This window comes from Heterodontus francisci, chromosome 48 (assembly GCF_036365525.1).
Source record: "Heterodontus francisci isolate sHetFra1 chromosome 48, sHetFra1.hap1, whole genome shotgun sequence".
In the NCBI taxonomy this organism is placed as follows: domain Eukaryota; kingdom Metazoa; phylum Chordata; class Chondrichthyes; order Heterodontiformes; family Heterodontidae; genus Heterodontus; species Heterodontus francisci.
In genome coordinates, this window is record NC_090418.1 from 298021 (window position 1) to 317005 (window position 18985).

An 18985-nucleotide genomic window follows, 5' to 3' on the forward strand; every position below is an offset into this window, starting at 1 on the left:
AACCTCAAGTCCCTCAGCCTTTCCTCGTAAGACCTTCCCTCCATACCAGGCAACATCCTAGTAAATCTCCTCTGCACCCTTTCCATAGCTTCCACATCCTTCCTATAATGCGGTGACCAGAACTGCACGCAATACTCCAGGTGCGGTCTCACCAGAGTTTTGTACAGCTGCAGCATGACCTCGTGGCTCCGAAACTCGACTTTTCAATTTCGAGCGAATGTGCTAATTTGTTGTAATTTATTGAGCAGACGTAGATAAATTAGAGTAAGGACGAAAAAGAAAGTGCAAAAGGTGAACAGTTTTCGCAGAGTCATAGGGATTTTCATCGGGTAACATCTCAGCAAAACAGTGTCTCATAATAAATGTCAATATCGATGTACTATTTAAATTAGCTTTTTAGAGAATGCGCTTTAATAAAAGAATCCCTCGTGCCTTATTGTTGAATTGACTATTCGATCAGAAGAGAACAGCCATTATGTTCCAATCAGGAGACGGTCCAGCGGAACTTTAATCCATTGTTTTCTCCTTCCCGATGTTCTATACTCGGGATTAGTCAATCTTTGGGGGAGGGGGTGGATGACCACACACACAATGCATCATCCGTGGAGAACATTAACAAATGTAAGCGAGCCATCTGTTCCAAAGCGGCCAGAGGATTAGTAGGGTTTTGGTAGTTAAACTGTTTAATTGTTACTCTTTATGAAGAGGGCGGGAATGTAAAAATAACAGCTAGTAATGAGAAATGTTAGGGTCAGAATGTTTCCATATAAACTATTCTCTTGTACCCCGAGATCTAGTTTGAATCTCCAACGCTGAGTGTTTTATTCCATTTAACATGGTCTCTCATCTCATTTAAAAGATGCAGTTAAAAGCTAACACCCAATCCATTTGTTTACGGTTGTGTTCGGAAACGGTGAGGAGTCTAATAAATTTCAGATCCTCTTATTCATCCACCGCTTGTGTGAAAAGGATTCCCGTCATTCAGAATTAAAGCTAATTACAAAGTAGGATTAGGGCGGCGGTGAATAAAACAATGTTTCGGAAAGTTTAACGAGGGATTAACAGGTTGTTATGATTTTTGGTTAATAACATAAAATAGATTTTTAAAATTAAAGGAGATAGTTCTGTGCAAACACTCAGAGGCCCTGAAGAGGTTCAATCAACGTGTATGTGGGAGAGGAGATAATATAAGATGTTCCACAATCTAAATATCAACGTGTGTGGAGTTAGGAGGCTGCTCTCCGATGAAAGTTTTTTATTAAAATCCGACATTCCACACTCCATTGCAGAACAATTTATTGCACACGGGCCGCAGCTGTTCAGTCATACCCACTGCCACCTTCTCACGGCGAGAACGATGGGTATCAAATGGCAGGCCTTGCCAGGATCCCGAGAATGAACAAAAAATGCTGCCAGTAAAATTGTAAGAATCGAAGCCTTTTAATGAGCACTTTCTTAGCTCAGGACTGAAAAAGTTTTCACGGACAGAAGGGGAACATCCTTTACTGAGGATCTGGGGTAGATAGATACATAGAGATAGAAAAAGAGAGAGATAGACAGACAGACAGAGGGATAAATAGATAGATAGACAGACAGACAGACAGACAGACAGACATATAATAAAAGCAAAATACTGCGGATGCTGGAAATCTGAAATAAAAACAAGAAATGCTGGAACCACTCAGCAGGTCTGGCAGCATCTGTGGAAAGAGAAGCAGAGTTAATGTTTCAGGTCAGTGACCCTTCTTCGGATAGATAGATAGATAGATAGATAGATAGATAGATAGATAGATAGATAGATAGATAGATAGATATGTAAACAGACAGACAGATATATAAACAGATAGATAGATAGATAGATAGATAGATAGATAGATAGATAGATAGATAGATATGTAAACAGACAGATAGCTAGACAGAAAGACAGACAGACAGATAGATAGATATGTAAACAGACAGATAGCTAGACAGAAAGACAGACAGACAGATAGATAGATAGATAGATAGATAGATAGATAGATAGATAGATAGATAGATAGATAGATAGATAGATAGATAGATATGTAAACAGACAGATTGATAGATAGACAGACAGACAGATATATAAACAGATAGATAGATAGATAGATAGATAGATAGATAGATAGATAGATAGATAGATAGATAGATAGATAGATAGATATGTAAACAGACAGATAGATAGATAGATATGTAAACAGACAGATAGCTGGACAGACAGACAGATAGATAGATATGTAAACAGACAGACAGATATATAAACAGATAGATAGATAGATAGATAGATAGATAGATAGATAGATAGATAGATAGATAGATAGATATGTAAACAGACAGACAGATAGATAGATATGTAAACAGACAGATAGCTAGACAGAAAGACAGACAGACAGATAGATAGATAGATAGATAGATAGATAGATAGATAGATAGATAGATAGATAGAAAGATAGATAGATATGTAAACAGACAGATTGATAGATAGACAGACAGACAGACAGATATATAAACAGATAGATAGATAGATAGATAGATAGATAGATAGATAGATAGATATGTAAACAGACAGATAGATATGTAAACAGACAGATAGCTGGACAGACAGACAGACAGACAGACAGATAGATAGATAGATATGTAAACAGACAGATAGATAGATAGATAGATAGATAGATAGATAGATAGATATGTAAACAGACAGATAGCTGGACAGACAGACAGATAGATAGATAGACAGACAGATATATAAACAGATAGATAGCAAGATAGATAGATAGATAGATGAGATAGGTAGACAGATAAATAGAGAAACGTAGTAGATAGCGAGAGTGCCCGAGATAGAGATAGACTGATTGTGTGATAGAGATAGACAAATAGAATGATAGATAGTTTGGTAGATAAGTAGATAGATAAGCAAGTACACCGATGGAGAGCTAGATAAAGAGCGATAGAGATTAGATAGATAGATAAATAGATAAATGATGTAAACCCTAGACAGAGCATATGCGAAATACCCTTTCAACTTTAAACTCTTTGATCAGCCGACACCTCACACACCATGAAACAAGATCCGAGAAAGGAAAGTGAGGTGGAGTGTGGAATATTAACCTTTAAGTGTTTCCCATCCTGACACCTCCGCCTGGAAGTGCGCTGGGAACGAGCAGTCAGTTACTTGGAGTTACGAACAATGTAAGCGTTAAATTAAATCACTGGTAATCACTATTGTATCATTTTTTCCCTATAAAGGAACAGCTCGTTTTTATTTCACATTTGTTGATACATCCCTAACGGTGTATTTCATGCTGCGAGGAGAAAGAAAGCCGTTTTAATACCGTCTATCTTAATCCATAAATGATATTTGTTAATCAATCCCCAGTAATCATTTTGAAAGTTAACTTCGACAGCAGATTAATATAAGGCTTCTGATGAAAGGTCACAGACCTGAAACGTTAACTTTGCTTCTCTCTCCACCGATGTTGCCAGACCTGCTGAGTATTTCCAGCGCTTTCTGTTTTTATTAAACATATTGCTTGTGCAGACTCTCGCTAAAATCTGTTACTTTTATAGAACTGCATCAGTTACTGTTACTGTAAAATTAACCATTAAATCACCAAACTGTAAACTGGGGAGAGTGTTCAATGCTTATATATCAGGCGCTCACAACTGAGTTTGTTGTGATTGCAATTATTCTAGTGATGATAGGGAAAGCATTCAGGAGCTGATGGACTCGTCAACTGGTCACTTCTGAGTTCGATCTGACTGTGTAACATTTTCAAAAATGTAGTTTATTCAAAAAAATTGTCAAGGTGCAATTCAAACGAGGCAATTTACGTCGTGCAATCGAGATCAATTTAGTTAAATGCGTTACATGGCAATCCAAGGTGCCTCGCTCCGTTTACAGTGCAGATTACACCTACATTTACATAAAATATTTACATGATACAAGCAGCCGAGGATTTTACACTGGCTGAGGGCCCTAAACTGTAGCCTCTGCAATCATCTTTTCTGCTTTCACTCAGCTTTACTTCTTGATGATTTTGCTCGGAACTCAGTACAGTGAGATTGGCGGTGCGGAGTAATTTACTCGGGATGATAATATCTGAACAGACTATGGAAAACACCAGATGAAGAAGATTCTCGACACAATAAACACCCAGCCTTTTGTTCTGACACCAGAGGCTGCGGTCGCATCAAACAGGCGCGTGCAAGGCACAAGTTGTCATCTTCCTGTCATTTCGCTCAAAAGACTCTGCGACCAGGAGTCATAAACCGACTATTCTCGAGGGCTGTTTTTAACCTCCACACATTCAACATTAAAGGTTTCTCGAATATTTCTACATTGCTACATGATAGAGAGTGTTCATAATCAGAACGTTGATTCTAGATTTTATGCGCAAGTATATTAATTAACCTGCCTGGGTTTAATTGTTTCAGGTATTACCGAATCCCATCACTGACTTCACTCTTTAAATCTGTGAACAAAAAAAATCATCTAACATCACAATATGACCTGGCAGTCTGTTCTTCCTATTAAACACTGCAACTCCTTAGGGAAACCGCTGTCATACACAACGTGAAAGATAGATAGATAGATAGATAGATAGATAGATAGATAGATAGATAGATAGATAGATAGATAGATAGATAGATAGATAGATAGATAGATCTAAGCTCTATAGAGAGCATGAGCGAAACTCCCTTTCAACTTTAAACTCTTTGATCAGCCGACACCTCACACACACCACAAAGAAGACCTGAGAAAGGAAAGTGAGGTGGAGTGTGGAATATTAATGTTTAAATATTTCCCATCCTGACACCTCCGCCTGGAAGTGTGCTGGGAACCAGGGATCAGTTACAAATCTTTTGTAGAACTTTTATTAAATCACTTGTGGACACTATTGATACACATGCTGTAAAATTGACAGGATTGTTTTTATTTGGTACAATCAGCTTTTAATGCCTATTTAGTCCATATTTGTGCAACAAAATAATGTTTGAAATTTGAAACGGAAAATGAAAATTCTTTCTGCAGGGGTGCAAATGTTTTACATTATTTAATTAATTAAAATATAAACGATATTCTGGAGGATCCAAACAGATCTAACATTCCTTTATTCAATGTGGATGTAGCCATAATAGTCGGGACACTAATGCGATCTGAAACTAACTGAAATTCATAATCCTTGATAAAAGTTAAAATTTAAAAGCAGAGTGGTATTTAGTGAACCGCGCAGTTTGCATTTGGATGTTAGATACTTTGTCTTCACAACTCTGCGGGAGCTCTGTGGGAGCCACAGAGCAAATGTATGGAGAATGAAACACCTGGGGGAGGGCGGCGATCATCAAAGGCAGTCCCGATCCGGCCCCAACCTCACGTGGCTCACGGTTTCCCTACAAATACGGGCGGTTCTTACTGTCCATTTACTTTTAACTCCGGCGACCACCGGATAATACCCAGCGATGAAGATGGCCGCTGAATCGTCTAATTTAAAAGAGGTTAAAAAGGTAAAATGATTCGCCACTAAATCAGGAGGCGGACTTATTGGAGCTCAAGTCTTTCTCAAGGCTGATGTATTGTTTGAAGCGTTTATTTTCATTTTTAATAAATATATGCGTTAAGGTGGAACTAGTTACTCACTGAAACTGATGTATTTAAATTATTTCCAAAGATCTTTGGCAGAGAGCAGTGAAGAGAATATTTGTTGTCTCTGTTTCTATCGGATTAAAGGCAAATGTTACCAAGTGGCTCCGTTCCCCCCGATGCAAAATATCTGCCGTTTCTTTCTAAGTGTCACAAAGAACCTTCTTTCATTCAATCTCCGCAGTTGCTTAAACCTTTGGTGGAGAAACGGAGACGAGATCGAATGAACCGGAGTTTAGATCAACTCAAATCCTTCCTGTTGAAACATACCCAGAGCGAGGTGAGGGAACCCTTTCTGCGACATCTCCAGACTTTAAGGAAGAGTATCATTGTCTGTAATATATTTCGGGGAATAGTTTGAAATGTGGCACTATTCGCAGAAACGTTATACCGAATTTGTTGAATAATATGATGATTCTGTGAAATGGCTGCAGTCGAATTGGATATTAACCACCGCCCCCACCCCCGTGTTTCTTTCCACTTTTACCCAGGTTTCCTTTTTTTTTACCGCTTATTTCTGTTCTGTTTAGAGTTTCCGGAATGGTAAAATGGAGAAGGCAGAAATCTTAGAAATGACGGTGCAGTATCTGAAAAACGCGGCGCTTGCAAATGGCCAGGGTGGGTATCTGCTCTGAGCTGCAAGGATGACCTGTTCCCTCTCCCTCCACTTTTATTCTATCCAAGTGTTCATGCGCCGACTGTTAGTTTCCGTTCGATGTGCGGATCTCGGTTTTGCCAAGGCGATATCCGCATGTTCCTTGTCGCATTCAGTAAAGTCGGTTACTTGAAGTTAACATGCAGATTAATAATCGATACTTGTTACACCAGTCGTTGTGAGTCTACTTGCCTTTATTCGGCTATTTTCTATTTTCATAATTCCTGTCATTTAAAAGAAAGCTGGAAAAACAAAACATTTTCTCTTGGGGAAAACTCCAATCTCTTATTTGACGGAGAGGACTTTAAAGCAAAAGTTTAGGGTTGGAGTTCGAGATTGATTCGTTATTAATCCTATTTATTTTGAGTGTAAAAGGAATCGATTACGGATTGGTTAATTTTATTGATCTGAACAGAATGCTGATATTGATAAGGATCCGTCAATAAATATTCATACATTTCCCTTTCCAAAAACGTTTGAAGTGAATATTTTGAGCATGCGTACATAAATTCCACGGATGTGACTATTATGGGATGTTCGTAAAGGACTACTATCGAGTTTTAAACCATTGCTGTAAAGTACGCGTTGTGTATATCATTGACCAATATTATATTTAAACAGAACATCAGGGCACAGAAGTCACGCGGCAAAACTACGAGGCTGGATTTAAGGAATGCCTCCTGCAAGTGAATAGCTTCGTCAGGAGCTGCGCCAGGTTCAACGCGCAGACTAAGAGCAGCCTGATGGAGCGGCTGGCACTTTTCGTGGACGAATCAATTGATGAGAAGCACAGCCGCAGACTCCCGGAATGTGTGTCTTCCTCCGCCCCCAACTTGCAGCCTCTCAGACCGGGACAACTAGACTCCGAGAGCTGGGATGTCGTCCCTGCAGCCGCTAACACCAAGACCCCCACGATCACCAGCAATCCTTCCGCACACAAAGTGTCCAATCTCCTCACCACTCGACCCACTGCCTCGCACCAGACACTGAATCGGTTCAACTTTATCGCGAAAAATCATGAACTTAATCACGACTCCGGCTCTGCACAATTTCGGGATTTTCCCCAGAAAATAATTGTGTCGCCAAAACCCGTTTTTGCACAGCAGGATTCCGCCAGAATGACTGTTTCTCACAATGTGTGGAGGCCTTGGCCATAGGTCTGGTCGGAGAAAGAAACTTCTGTTTGTCTCTTAGCCTTCAAGTTGTAAAATCACCAAAATCCCGCGCTTTATCTATTCTCAGATCACAGATTTTTGATTAGTTTTACATTTCCTTAATATTATGTATTCAATGCGTTGCGCGTTTCATTTATTGTGTATATTTTGGAATAAAGATTTTAACAAGATCTTTATTTGCGTCATTCCATGTTTTAATGAATCCACAGTAATAATTATAAAATTCTACAAATCTGTTGTACCCTGTTTCATCGAACTTTACCAGATTCACATAGACCCACTCTCTCACACATTCACAATGAGACTCATACACATACACAGAGGCTCTGGCACACAGTGATTTTCTATCAATCATAGAAACATAGAATCAAACACCACAGAAGAAGACCCTTCGGCCTATCGCATCTGTACCTGCTCTTTGAAAGTGCAATCCAATTACTCCCAATTACCAGCCCTCTCCCTATAAACTTGCAATTGTTTCCCCTTCCAGTATTTATCCAATTCCCCTTTTGAAAGTTACTATTGAATCTGCTTCCACCGCCCTTTCAGGCAGCGCGTTCCAGATCACAACAACTCACTGTGTAAAAACATTCTCCTCATCTCCCCCTCTGGTTCTTTTACTGATTATCTTCAATCTGTGTCCCTCTGGTTACCGAGCCTCCTGTCACTGGAAACAGATCCTCCTGATTTACTCTATTAAAATCCCTGGTGATTTTGAACACCTCGTTAAATTTCCACTTAACCTTCTCTGCTTTAAGGAGAACAATCCCAGCTTCGCCAGTCTCTCCACGTTAACTGAAGTCCCTTATCCCTGGGACCTTTCTAGTAAACCCCTTTGCGTCCTCTCCAAGGCCTTGAAGTCCCCCATAAAGTGTGGTGCGGAGAATTGGACACAATATCCTAGCTGAGGCATAATCAGTGGCCAGTACGTGTCTTCTCTTAATAGATTGGGGACATGAAATCAATGTAGGCCAGGAACAATATGGGCACATTCGCGTTGTGTGGACCTATCTTTGCAGGCGATGTGATCCCCGTGTATTTAGTGCAATGTGTAGGAGCGAGAAGCGAAGGTGTACATATGGAGCGGCTGCGATGTCAAATGATCTAGTGAATGTCGATGGGTCATTTGTAGATAGGGGAATGCGTAGGGTTTGCCGCGCGGTAATACGGAGTGGGGAGTGTAACACGAAAACAGCTTTTCGCCTCTACGTGTGGCATAAAACTTTTTTTTTGCACGAGTAATTCGTTATTGAATGTTGAGCGTGGAGGAGAGAGGCACTAACTAAATTCACAAAATTTCCAATGTCTCATGGTATCTTAAAACAACCGAATTACACCCAATTTCCCTTGCATAAAAATGTAATGGTTTTATTAACAAGCAGATGGTTTATGTGCACTGATGAAATATGGAAATTCCCAGGAATGGGCACTTCTCCTGTTCCTGGAATTAAGCGACACGCCAATTGTAATGTCTAACGGTCTCCAGAGATTGGACCGAATGCAAAGCTGCAAATTCCAAAGCCACAGAGAAATCCACGCCAATAGAGTTTGACTTTATCCTCTGCTGAAACCATGTCTTTCTCCCTTCAAACACGCGCCACTTATTCAATTCAGTAACAACAACGACCCCCGTTTACTTTATAGTACAAAACATCCGAATGCGCATCGCCGACACCTGAAGATAAACAAGTGTCCTGCGAATGAAGGAGTGGCTAAAAGCTTAGCGCAAGTGTTGATTTTCAACAGGCCTTAAAAGAGGGTCTGGGAATCGGGCGAAAAGGATACGGGCGGGTAATTCGCAGCGCATCGTGAAGTGGTTGCAGATCATTTCATCAACCTGAAATGTTAACTCTGTTTCTCTCTCCACAGATGCTGCCAGATCTGCTGAGTATTTCCAGCACTTTCTGTGGGGTGGGTCAGATTTCCAGCATCCGCAGTATTTTTATTTTGTGTGTCTGAATACGTGGCCATCAATGACAGTAAGAGACTTGAGGAAGACAGATACAAACTGGTGAAATACACAGACAGGTGACAAATGGAATTTAACATAGAGAAGTGTGAAGTGACTCATTTTGATATGAAGAATGAGCCCAGCAATGCAAACTAAATGGTGCAAATTTAAAGGGGGCAGAAATGGAGAGATCTGAGGTTGTATGTAGACAAATATTTGTGTTTGGGGGAAGGAGAGGGTAAGCCACCTGACCCTTCCCTACCCACAACCATCCTCTTTCCTTCCGTAGCTGCACCCAGTGGATCTCTGTCTCTCTCTCTCTTTACCTGCACCCACACAATCAGTCTTTGCACCCAACCAATCCCTCCTTCCTTGTTGCACGCACCCAATCTCTCCCTTCTGACACCCACCTGCTCCCTCCATGCATGCATCCTTACACAGGATGCAGGAACAGAGAGACCTGGGGGTGTAAATACACAAATATTTGATGGTGCAGGACGAGTTGAGAAGGCTGTTAGAAAAGGCACCATGGATCCTTGACTTTATAGATAGAGGCATGGAATACAAAAGCAAGGACGTTGTGCTAAACCTTTCTAAATCCAGCTGGAATGTTTTATTTCATTCTGGAAGTTGGAGACTGACACAACAGTAACATCATGGTAAACAATGATGGCCAGCTGTTTTTACATCCACTCTGACCACTTCCTTGACCATAAGAAGAAGTTTGGCTACAAGCCAGAGTGAGTCCCATTTGTTTGACCCAAGATTCCCTGACTGTCATCAGTAAAGGGGCATGGGAATGCACCAAAACCAAGGAGTTTGAGCTTTTGGAAAGATGTCAATACCTTGGAGAGGGTGCAGAATGGTACCAGTGATGAGAGACTTCAGTTAATGTGGAGAGACTGGAGAAGCTGGGATTGTTCTCCTTATAGCAGAGAAGGTTATGGGGAGATTTAATAGAGCTGTTCAAAATTATGAGAGGTTTTGATAGAGTTAATAAGGGGAAACTGTTTCCATGGCAGGCGAGTTGGTAACCAGAGGACACAGGTTTATGATAATTGGCAAAAGAACTAGAGGGGAGATGAGTTTTTTCACACATCAGCTGTTATAATCCAGAATGAGCTGCCTGAAATGGCGGTGGAAGCAGATTCAATAGTAACTTTCAAAATGGAATTGGATAAATATCTGAAAAGGAGAGATTTGCAGGGCTCTGGTGAAAGAGTAGGGGGAACTGGAATGAATTGAATAGCTTGTTTCCAATGTGGATTCCAACTGTAGTTTCATCCTTCATGTTTTGAATCCACCCAGGATTATAGGTATCTTCGAGAATTACAACATTCCTCGGACTGCTATTCTCGCCACATCCTGAGATCCACACTCAGTGCTATGCGCCACCACATACACACACTGAATCTCTCTCTCCAGCAGCACCTCCTCAACTTATCTCAAAGCTGTTCGACTCCACAGTTTCATTTCATCCTTCGTCTCATCCGACGTATTAACAAAAAACTTTTTTTCTTCCTTTCAGGTAACAAGGAATGCAAGCTCCAGCAGCTGATGGGGACTAATGCCCCTCCAGATCCTCCTTCCGCTTCACTTCCTTCTGACCCTTCCCCTTCTGATCTGACCCCTTGCCATGTATTCACTATACCCTCTGACATCCCCCTCTCTGATGCTGAACGTTCTGTACGCAGCAAAGGTCTCAAATTTATCCCCTTATGCCCCCACCTCAATGAATTTCGCGCTCGGCATGAAGTTGAGCTCTTCTTCTGTCGCCTCCGCCTCCGGGCACCCTTCTTTGACCAGGAGTCCTCCCCCCGATCAGCAGACCCATTCATCTGCCTCCAGCATTCTCCTTCTACCTGGACCCTTCCCCCGGCCTCTTACCCGCTCTTGATCTTTTCATTGAAAACTGTCGGCCAGACATTGGTCATCTCAATTTCTCTGCCCCCTCACTCACCTGAACCTGTCCCCCTCTGAACTTGAGGCATTCTGTTCTCTCAGGTCTAACCCTGATATGGTCATCAAACCTGCAGACAAGGATGGTGCTGTTGTTGTATGGCGTACCGACCTCTACCTTGCAGAGGCTCAGCGCCAACTCTCAGACACTTCTTCCTACCTCCCTCTGGACCATGACCCCACCACCAAACATCAAGCTACTGTCCACAGGACTGTCACTGACCTCATCACCTCTGGAGATCATCCCCCTACAGCTTCCAACCTCATAGCCCCACAACCCCGGACAGCCCGCTTCTACCTCCTTCCCAAAATCCTCAAACAGGACTGTCCCGGCAGACCTGTTGTATCAGCCTGTTCCTGCCCCACTGAACTTATTTCTTCCTATCTGGACTCTATCTTTTCTACCCAGTCCAACCTCTTCCCACCTACATCTGTGACTCTTCTGATGCCCTACGTCATTTTGACCATTTCTAGTTTCCTGGCCCCAACCGCCGCCTCTTCACTATGGATGTCCAATCTCTCGACACCTCCATCCCCCACCAGCTTCTTCGTTGAACAGAGGCCCAACCAGTCCCCATCCACCACCACCCTCCTCCGCCTGGCTGAACTTGTTCTCACATTGAACAACTTCTCCTTCAAATCCACTCACTTCCTTCATGTGAAAGGTGTTGCTATGGATACCCGCATGGGTCCTAGTTATGCCTGTCTTTTTGTGGGCTATGTCGAATATTCCTTGTTCCAATCCTACTCAGCCCCCTCCCCCAACTCTTTTTCCGGTACATTGATGACTGTATCGGTGCCGTTTCCTGCTCCCACCTCAAACTGGAAAACTTTATCAACTTTGGTTCGAATTTCCACCCTTCTCTCACCTTTACATGGTCCATCTCTGACACTTCCCTTCCTCGACTTCTCTGTCCCCATCTCTGGGGACAGGCTGTCTACTAATATCTATTATAAGCCCACCGACTCCCACAGCTACCTCGACTACACTTCTTCACACCCTGCCTCCATTCCATTTTCCCAGTTTCTCCGTCTCCGACACATCTGCTCTGATGATGCTACCTTCCATGACAGCACTTCAGATATGTCCTCTTTTTCCTCAACCGAGGATTCCTTCCCACTGTGGTTGACAGGGCCCTCAACCGTGTCCAGCCCATTTCCCGCACCCTCCCTCCCAGAACCGAGCCAGGCTTCCCCTTGTTCTCACTTTCCACCCCATCAGCCTCCATATTCAAAGGATCATCCTCCGCCACTTCTGCTACCTCCAGCATGATGCCACTACCAAACACATATTTCCCTCCCTTCCCTGTCAGCATTCCGAAGGGATTGTTCCCTCCGCGACACCCTGGTCTACTCCTCCATTACCCCACCACCTCATCCCCTTCCCATGGCACCTTCCCCTGCAATCGCAGGAGGTGTAATACCTGCCCATTTACCTCTTCTCTCCTCACTAAACCAGGCCCCAAACATTCCTTTCAGGTGAAGCAGCGATTTACTTGTACTTCTTTCAATGTAGTATTCTGTGATCGTTGCTCACAATGTGGTCTCCTCTACATTGGGGAGACCAAACGCAGAATGGGTGACTGCTTTGCGGAACATCTCCGCTCAGTCCACAAGTATGACCCCGAGCTTCCGGTTGCTTGCCATTTCAACACTCCCCCCTGCTCTCATCTCTGTCATGGGATTGCTGCAGTGTTCCAGTGAACATCAACACAAGCTCGAGGAACAGCATCTCATTTACCGATTAGGCATGCTGCAGCCTGCCGGACTGAACATTGAGTTCAATCATTTCAGAGCATGACAGCCCCCCACTTTAATTTTTTTTTTCTTTACATATATTTTTTGTGTTTATTTCATCTCAGTTTGTTTACTCACTGTTTTTCATATTTGTACTTGCGGCTGTTGAATTTTCAGTCCGTTAACACCCTATCTGTACTGATGCTTTGTGTTTCAACACATCATTAACATATTGTTTGCCTTTGCTCCACCTCGTCCTTTGTACACCTCTTTTGTTATCTCTTGCCCCATCCCCACTCGGCTTGTTTATAATCTTTCACTTTTCTAATATTTGCCAGTTCTGAAGGGTCACTGATATGAAACATTAACTCTGCTTCTCTCTCCACAGATGCTGCCAGACCTGCTGAGTATTTCCAGCATTTCTTGTTTTTAGTTCAAAATTGTACTTTTTTTCGACGAGGATGGGATTCGAACCCACGCGTGCAGAGCACAATGGATTAGCAGTCCATCGCCTTAACCACTCGGCCACCTCGTCTACGGAGTCTGCTTTAGTCACAAATGATGTGTACTGAATTTGTTCAATATATGTTGTAGTGAAAGTATTTCGAAATAACTTCTTTGCCGTTAAATGTTTCTGAAATGCAATTCTAAGATGTTATTATATCATTAAAATTCGCTAGAGGTCCCCAAAGCAGCTAAGACTTACAGATTAAAATATTGTTCAAATGACTGAACTTGCAAATTGTCTTACAGTTCATTCTTATTCTTATTATTCTTCTTTGGCCTCCTTATCTCGAGAGACAATTACAGTTCATACATTTAGCTTTTCATATTTTAACTAAAGTGTACGGATAGTGCTCATCTGGAAAGCAAATGTAGTAAATGGATTCTGCTAAAACCCTCATCTGTGCTGTTGTTACTTTCAGACTGGACTCTTCCAATATAATAAAAGCAAAATACTGCAGATACTAGAAATCTGAAATAAAAACAGAAAGTGCTGGAAATACTCAGCAAGTCAAGCAGCATCTGTGGAGAAAGAAACAGAGTTAATGTTTTAGGTCTGTGACCTTTCCTTTATTTAAAAAAAAGAAAAATAGAAGCGGGCTGTCTGGGGTTGTGGGTTTATGAAGTGGGAAGCTGTAGAGGGAAGATCTCCGGAGGAGATGAGGTCAGTAACAGTCCTGCGGACAGTGGCTTGATGTTCGGTGGTGGGGTCATGCCTGCAGGACTTCCCTAGCAGTGCATATTTTGACGTGACGTTCAAAAATGTTGCGGGATGCATCAAGTTCCTGAAGGTGTTCAAGGAGAAGGGAAACCAGGCGTCGCTGTCCATCCTCAAAGTGGAGCCACTCTTCATGCTGCCGTCACAACGTGACCAGGTGGTGACAATTCGCCTCTACAACCCCCATGTTCCGGTGGTGGATGTACTCACCTTCCTCGCCAGGTACATCGAGGTGGCCGGCAGCAGCACTGATGTCAAGGACCCATTTGGAATTTGGACCAGCAAGCGGCAGGTCAAGGTGACCTTGAAGGTCAATGCCAATGGAGCCATCATCCTCCCTCCAGCTTCGCTATCAGGGGAAGTCAAGGCTTCTTGGTCTACATGGGGCAACCTAGAGTTTGTAACACCTGTGGCAAATCTGGTCACGTGGCAGCTAACTGCAGCACAGTCGTCTGCAAGAACTGCAAGAAGGAAGGCCATCAGACCAAGGACTGTAAGCAGAGTAAGTGTTGCAACCTGTGCAGTGAGGCAGGCCACCTCTACAAAACCAGCCCCAAACGCTTTCTCAGTTATGCACTGGCGGCAAGGTTCAAGGAAAGGCCGGGAGAAGGAACTATGAATGCGTCTGGTGCTGGGAAGGAGACAAGCAACCCTCTCCGCAGCGAGGAAAGTCTACCTGAGAAGGAGAAGAAAGGGGAAGCAGCTGAAACCAGCGAACCAGCACCTACCCTGTGCCCGGAAACCCCTCCTCCAGAGACAGAATCAATGGAGGAGGAGGCAGCAGATGGACAAACAGGTCAGTGGCAAGTGGTACAAAGGAAAACCACAAAGAAAAAACCTCCAAAAGCGGAACAGGTCACCACCCAAACCAGTGGCAAGAGGAGGCTACCGTCTGAGACAGACTACAGCAGCTCCTCTTCACTGGACAAGGAAGTGCTGGAACAACAACACCTGCAAAAGAAGCAGCAGAACTCAAAGGAGCTGGAAGATAAAGCCCCCCAGCCCCCGGGCACTGGAAGCTGTGATGGGCCCAGCACGCCCCAAACCCAAAGCGCCAAACATAATCACATGCCCAGCGCATCCCAGCTCCAGGACACAGACAGCAACGACACGTCTGGCGCACTCCAGCTCTGGGAAGCCAAGAGCAGTGATGTTTTCAAGGAGGAACAGCAGAGGACAGCCCAATCCTTGCTGCCTACAAGACCCCCTCCCACATCCCTGATGTCACCCCAGCAGAACAAACCTTGCATGAGAAACCAGGAGGGGTTTCTGAGCCCAACGAATTTGAAACAGCTTGTGTACACCATGGGTATGCAGGAACATACCGAAGGACTGGGACTAGCAAGGACAACTGGTGTGGGAAGCAACAACTAACTTAAAAATGGGTATAAAGATTGCTTCAATTAACATGCATAGCATTGAATCCACTATGCGATGTATTTCAACCTTGGACTACCTCACCAAGGTCAAAACTGACCTACTGTTTCTGCAGGAGTGTGGAATACCACACCTCAGCACCTACAGGCAATGGTTGCGATGGTGGTCCCACGGGCCATCGATCTGGTCAAGGGGTAATGATTCCCGTTCCTCCAGCCTGGGTATTCTGCTGCGGGGAGGTAACTTCATCATCTCTGAGGTTAAGGAGGTGGTGGGCGGTCGCCTCCTCGTAGCAGATGTAATGTACAATAATGCTCCGCTCCGGTTGATCAACGTGTACGCCCCGGTACAACACAGCGAGCGGCTGACCATCTTCCAGCAGCTCCCACTGCTGCTGGCAACGTCCAGGCCGGACATCCTAGGCGGTAACTTCAACTGCATCATCGATGCAGCTGGACGATCCGGCAGTGACGACAGCAAACTGGACGCTACGTCCAGATTCCTAATAGAAACAGTAAAAGAGGCCAAACTGCACGACGTCTTCAGCAAACCTGCAGACGGAGCGCAGCGCAGATACACATGGTCAAGATCGGACGGGTCTGCCCGTTCCAAAGAACAAAGAACAAAGAAAATTACAGCACAGGAACAGGCCCTTCGGCCCTCCAAGCCTGCGCCGGGATTGACTTCCTGTTTGTGTCCCGTGCTGTCATGGTCAGATCCACCAATGTCAAGCCGGTGTTCTTCTCTGACCACTGCCTCTTACTGGCCGACTGTCACTTACAGGACGACCAGAGGGTTGGCAGGGGGACAGGGAAGCTCAATGCTATGCTGCTAACCCCAGAGAACATTGAGGCACTCAAAAGGGATTACGAAGGTTGGAGAACAGTGAAACCCCTCTTTGAGTCTCCAGTTCACTGGTGGGAGGTGATCAAGGAGAACAGCAAGAGGTTCTTTAGCTTCAAAGGTGTTCAGAGGGCGAGACAGAGGGAAATGTCCCGACTCCAGAGAAGAATGCAAAATCTGCTCCGGCTGCAGTCGATGGGGGTCGAGGTCAAGGAGGACCTCCATGAGGTGAAGAGTCAGCAGCCCTCGCTCTTTGCCACGGAGGCCTCCAAGATCATCTTCCGGTCCAGAGTCCGCTCCATTGAGCAGGATGAGACGTGCTCGCGTTACTTCTTCCAAAAGGTACACAGAGAGGGCTCTGTGATCAGAAGCCTGAAGGAAGAGGATGGCTCGGTGACATACTAAGGATCAGCAAATCCTTTTATGCTGGGCTGTACGACGCGAAGCCCACAGACAGTAGAGCCTCCCAGTCCTTCCTGCCATCTATCACAGAGGTCTTAGATGACAGCACGAAGGAGAGACTGGACAAGCCGCTAACTCTGGACGAGCTGTCAAAGGCCGTAAAGTCCTTCAAGACGAGTAAAACTCCCAGAAGTGATGGCTTACCGGTTGAGTTGTATTCAGCCCTGTGGGACTAGGTCGGCCCAGACCTGCTGGAAATATACGAGGGTATACTCCTGGCCAGCAGCATGTCAGAATCCATGAGGAAAGGCATCATCACCTTCATCTACAAGCGGAAGGGGGAGAGGGCAAAATCAGAAATTGGCAGCCCATCTCACTGCTTAATGTTGACTACAAGATTCTGTCAAAAGTCATCGCCAGTCGAGTCAAGTCTGCTCTGGAGTTGGTGATTCACCCTGATCAGACCTGCACTGTACCCGGCAGGAAGATCTCTGATAGTCTTGCACTGCTCAGGGATACGATCGCCTATGTACAGGACAGGAGGGTGGACACCTGCCTCATCAGCCTGGACCAAGAGAAGGCTTTTGACAGGATATCACACACCTACATGACGTGCTTTCCAAAATGGGGTTTGGGGAGGGAACCTGCAATTGGATCAAACTGCTGTACACAAACATCAGTAGCGCAGTCTCAATCAATGGGTGGGAATCGGAAAGTTTCTCGATCCAATCTGGAGAAGGACAGAGCTGTCCTCTCTCCCCTGGCTTGTTTGTTTGCTGTATCGAACCTTTTGCTGAGTCCATTAGGAAAGATGTGGGCATAAGAGGGGTGACAATCCCAGGCAGTGGAGGCACTCAGGTCAAAGCCTCCCTGTACATGGACGACATCGTGGTATTCTGCTCGGATTTACTATCCGTTCGCAGACTGATGAGCATCTGCGACCAGTTTGAACTGGCCTCGGGAGCCAAAGTTAAACACGGCAAGAGTGAGGCCATGTTCTTTGGGAACTGGGCTGACCGGTCCTTTGTCCCCTTCACCGTCAGGTCAGACTACCTGAAGGTGCTGGGGATATCGTTTGGAAGGGCAGGCGCATGCGCCAATACCTGGAGGGAGTGAGTAGCCAGGGTACACAATAAGCTTAGCATGTGGGAGCAGTGATCTCTCTCCACTGTGGGTAAGAACCTGGTCATCAGGTGCGAGGTGCTCACGTTGTTGCTGTATGTGGTGCAAGTCTGGCCCGTATCCCACTCCTGCGCTGTGGCGGTCATCTGAGCCATTTCCCATTTTACCTGGAGATCTAAAATGGACTGGGTCCGGAGGGACATGATGTTCAAACCTCTGGATAAGGGCGGGAAAAATGTACCCAACATCGCCCTCATCCTGATGACCACCTTTGTGTGCGGCTGCATCAAGCTGTGTGTAGACCTCCAGTTCGCAAACACCAAGTGTCACTACGTGCTGAGGTTCTATCTGTCCCCGGTATTGCGAAGGATGGGCCTGGTCACATTGCTGAGGAACACTCCATCCAGTTGGACCGCGCCGTACCACCTATCCTTCGTGGAGCAGTTTCTGCGGAAAAACACCTTTGACCACCGGTCCATCAGGCAGTGGTCTGCATGGAATGTCCTCAAGGGCCTACAGGAAAAGGAGACGGTGGATCCTGTCGGATGGTTCCCCGAGCAGACCGTCAAAGTCATTTGGCGGAATGCCTCATCACCAGAACTTTCAAACAAGCACCAAGACGTAGCTTGGCTGGTGGTGAGAACAGCCCTCCCCATCAGATCCTTCATGCACACCCGAAGTCTCGCCCCTCCACACAATGCCCCCGCGGTGGCTGTGGTGGGGAAGAGACGGTCGCCCACCTCCTCCTGGAATGTGCCTTTGCAAAGCAGGTATGGAAAGAGATGCAGTGGTTTTTGTCGAGGTTCATCCCAAGCAGCTCTGTAACACAGGAGTCTGTGCTCTACGGGTTGTTCCCAGGGACGCACACCGAGACAAACATCAA

At 44.8% G+C, this 18985-nt stretch overlaps 1 protein-coding gene and 1 non-coding gene across 2 annotated transcripts; one reads left to right on the plus strand and one right to left on the minus strand.

The window, feature by feature from the left end:
* Positions 1-5843: 5843 nt before the first annotated feature.
* Positions 5844-7472, plus strand: LOC137357527 (transcription factor HES-7.1-A-like). Its single transcript, XM_068023907.1, has 3 exons — positions 5844-5939; positions 6190-6277; positions 6936-7472. Exons 1-3 carry the CDS (start codon positions 5883-5885, stop codon positions 7469-7471), a joined length of 681 nt encoding a protein of 226 aa, XP_067880008.1. The 5' UTR covers positions 5844-5882; the 3' UTR covers position 7472.
* Positions 7473-13589: 6117 nt separating this feature from the next.
* On the minus strand, positions 13590-13671 carry trnas-gcu (transfer RNA serine (anticodon GCU)). Its single transcript has one exon. It is a non-coding gene; the product is annotated as a tRNA-Ser (tRNA).
* Positions 13672-18985: the final 5314 nt, after the last annotated feature.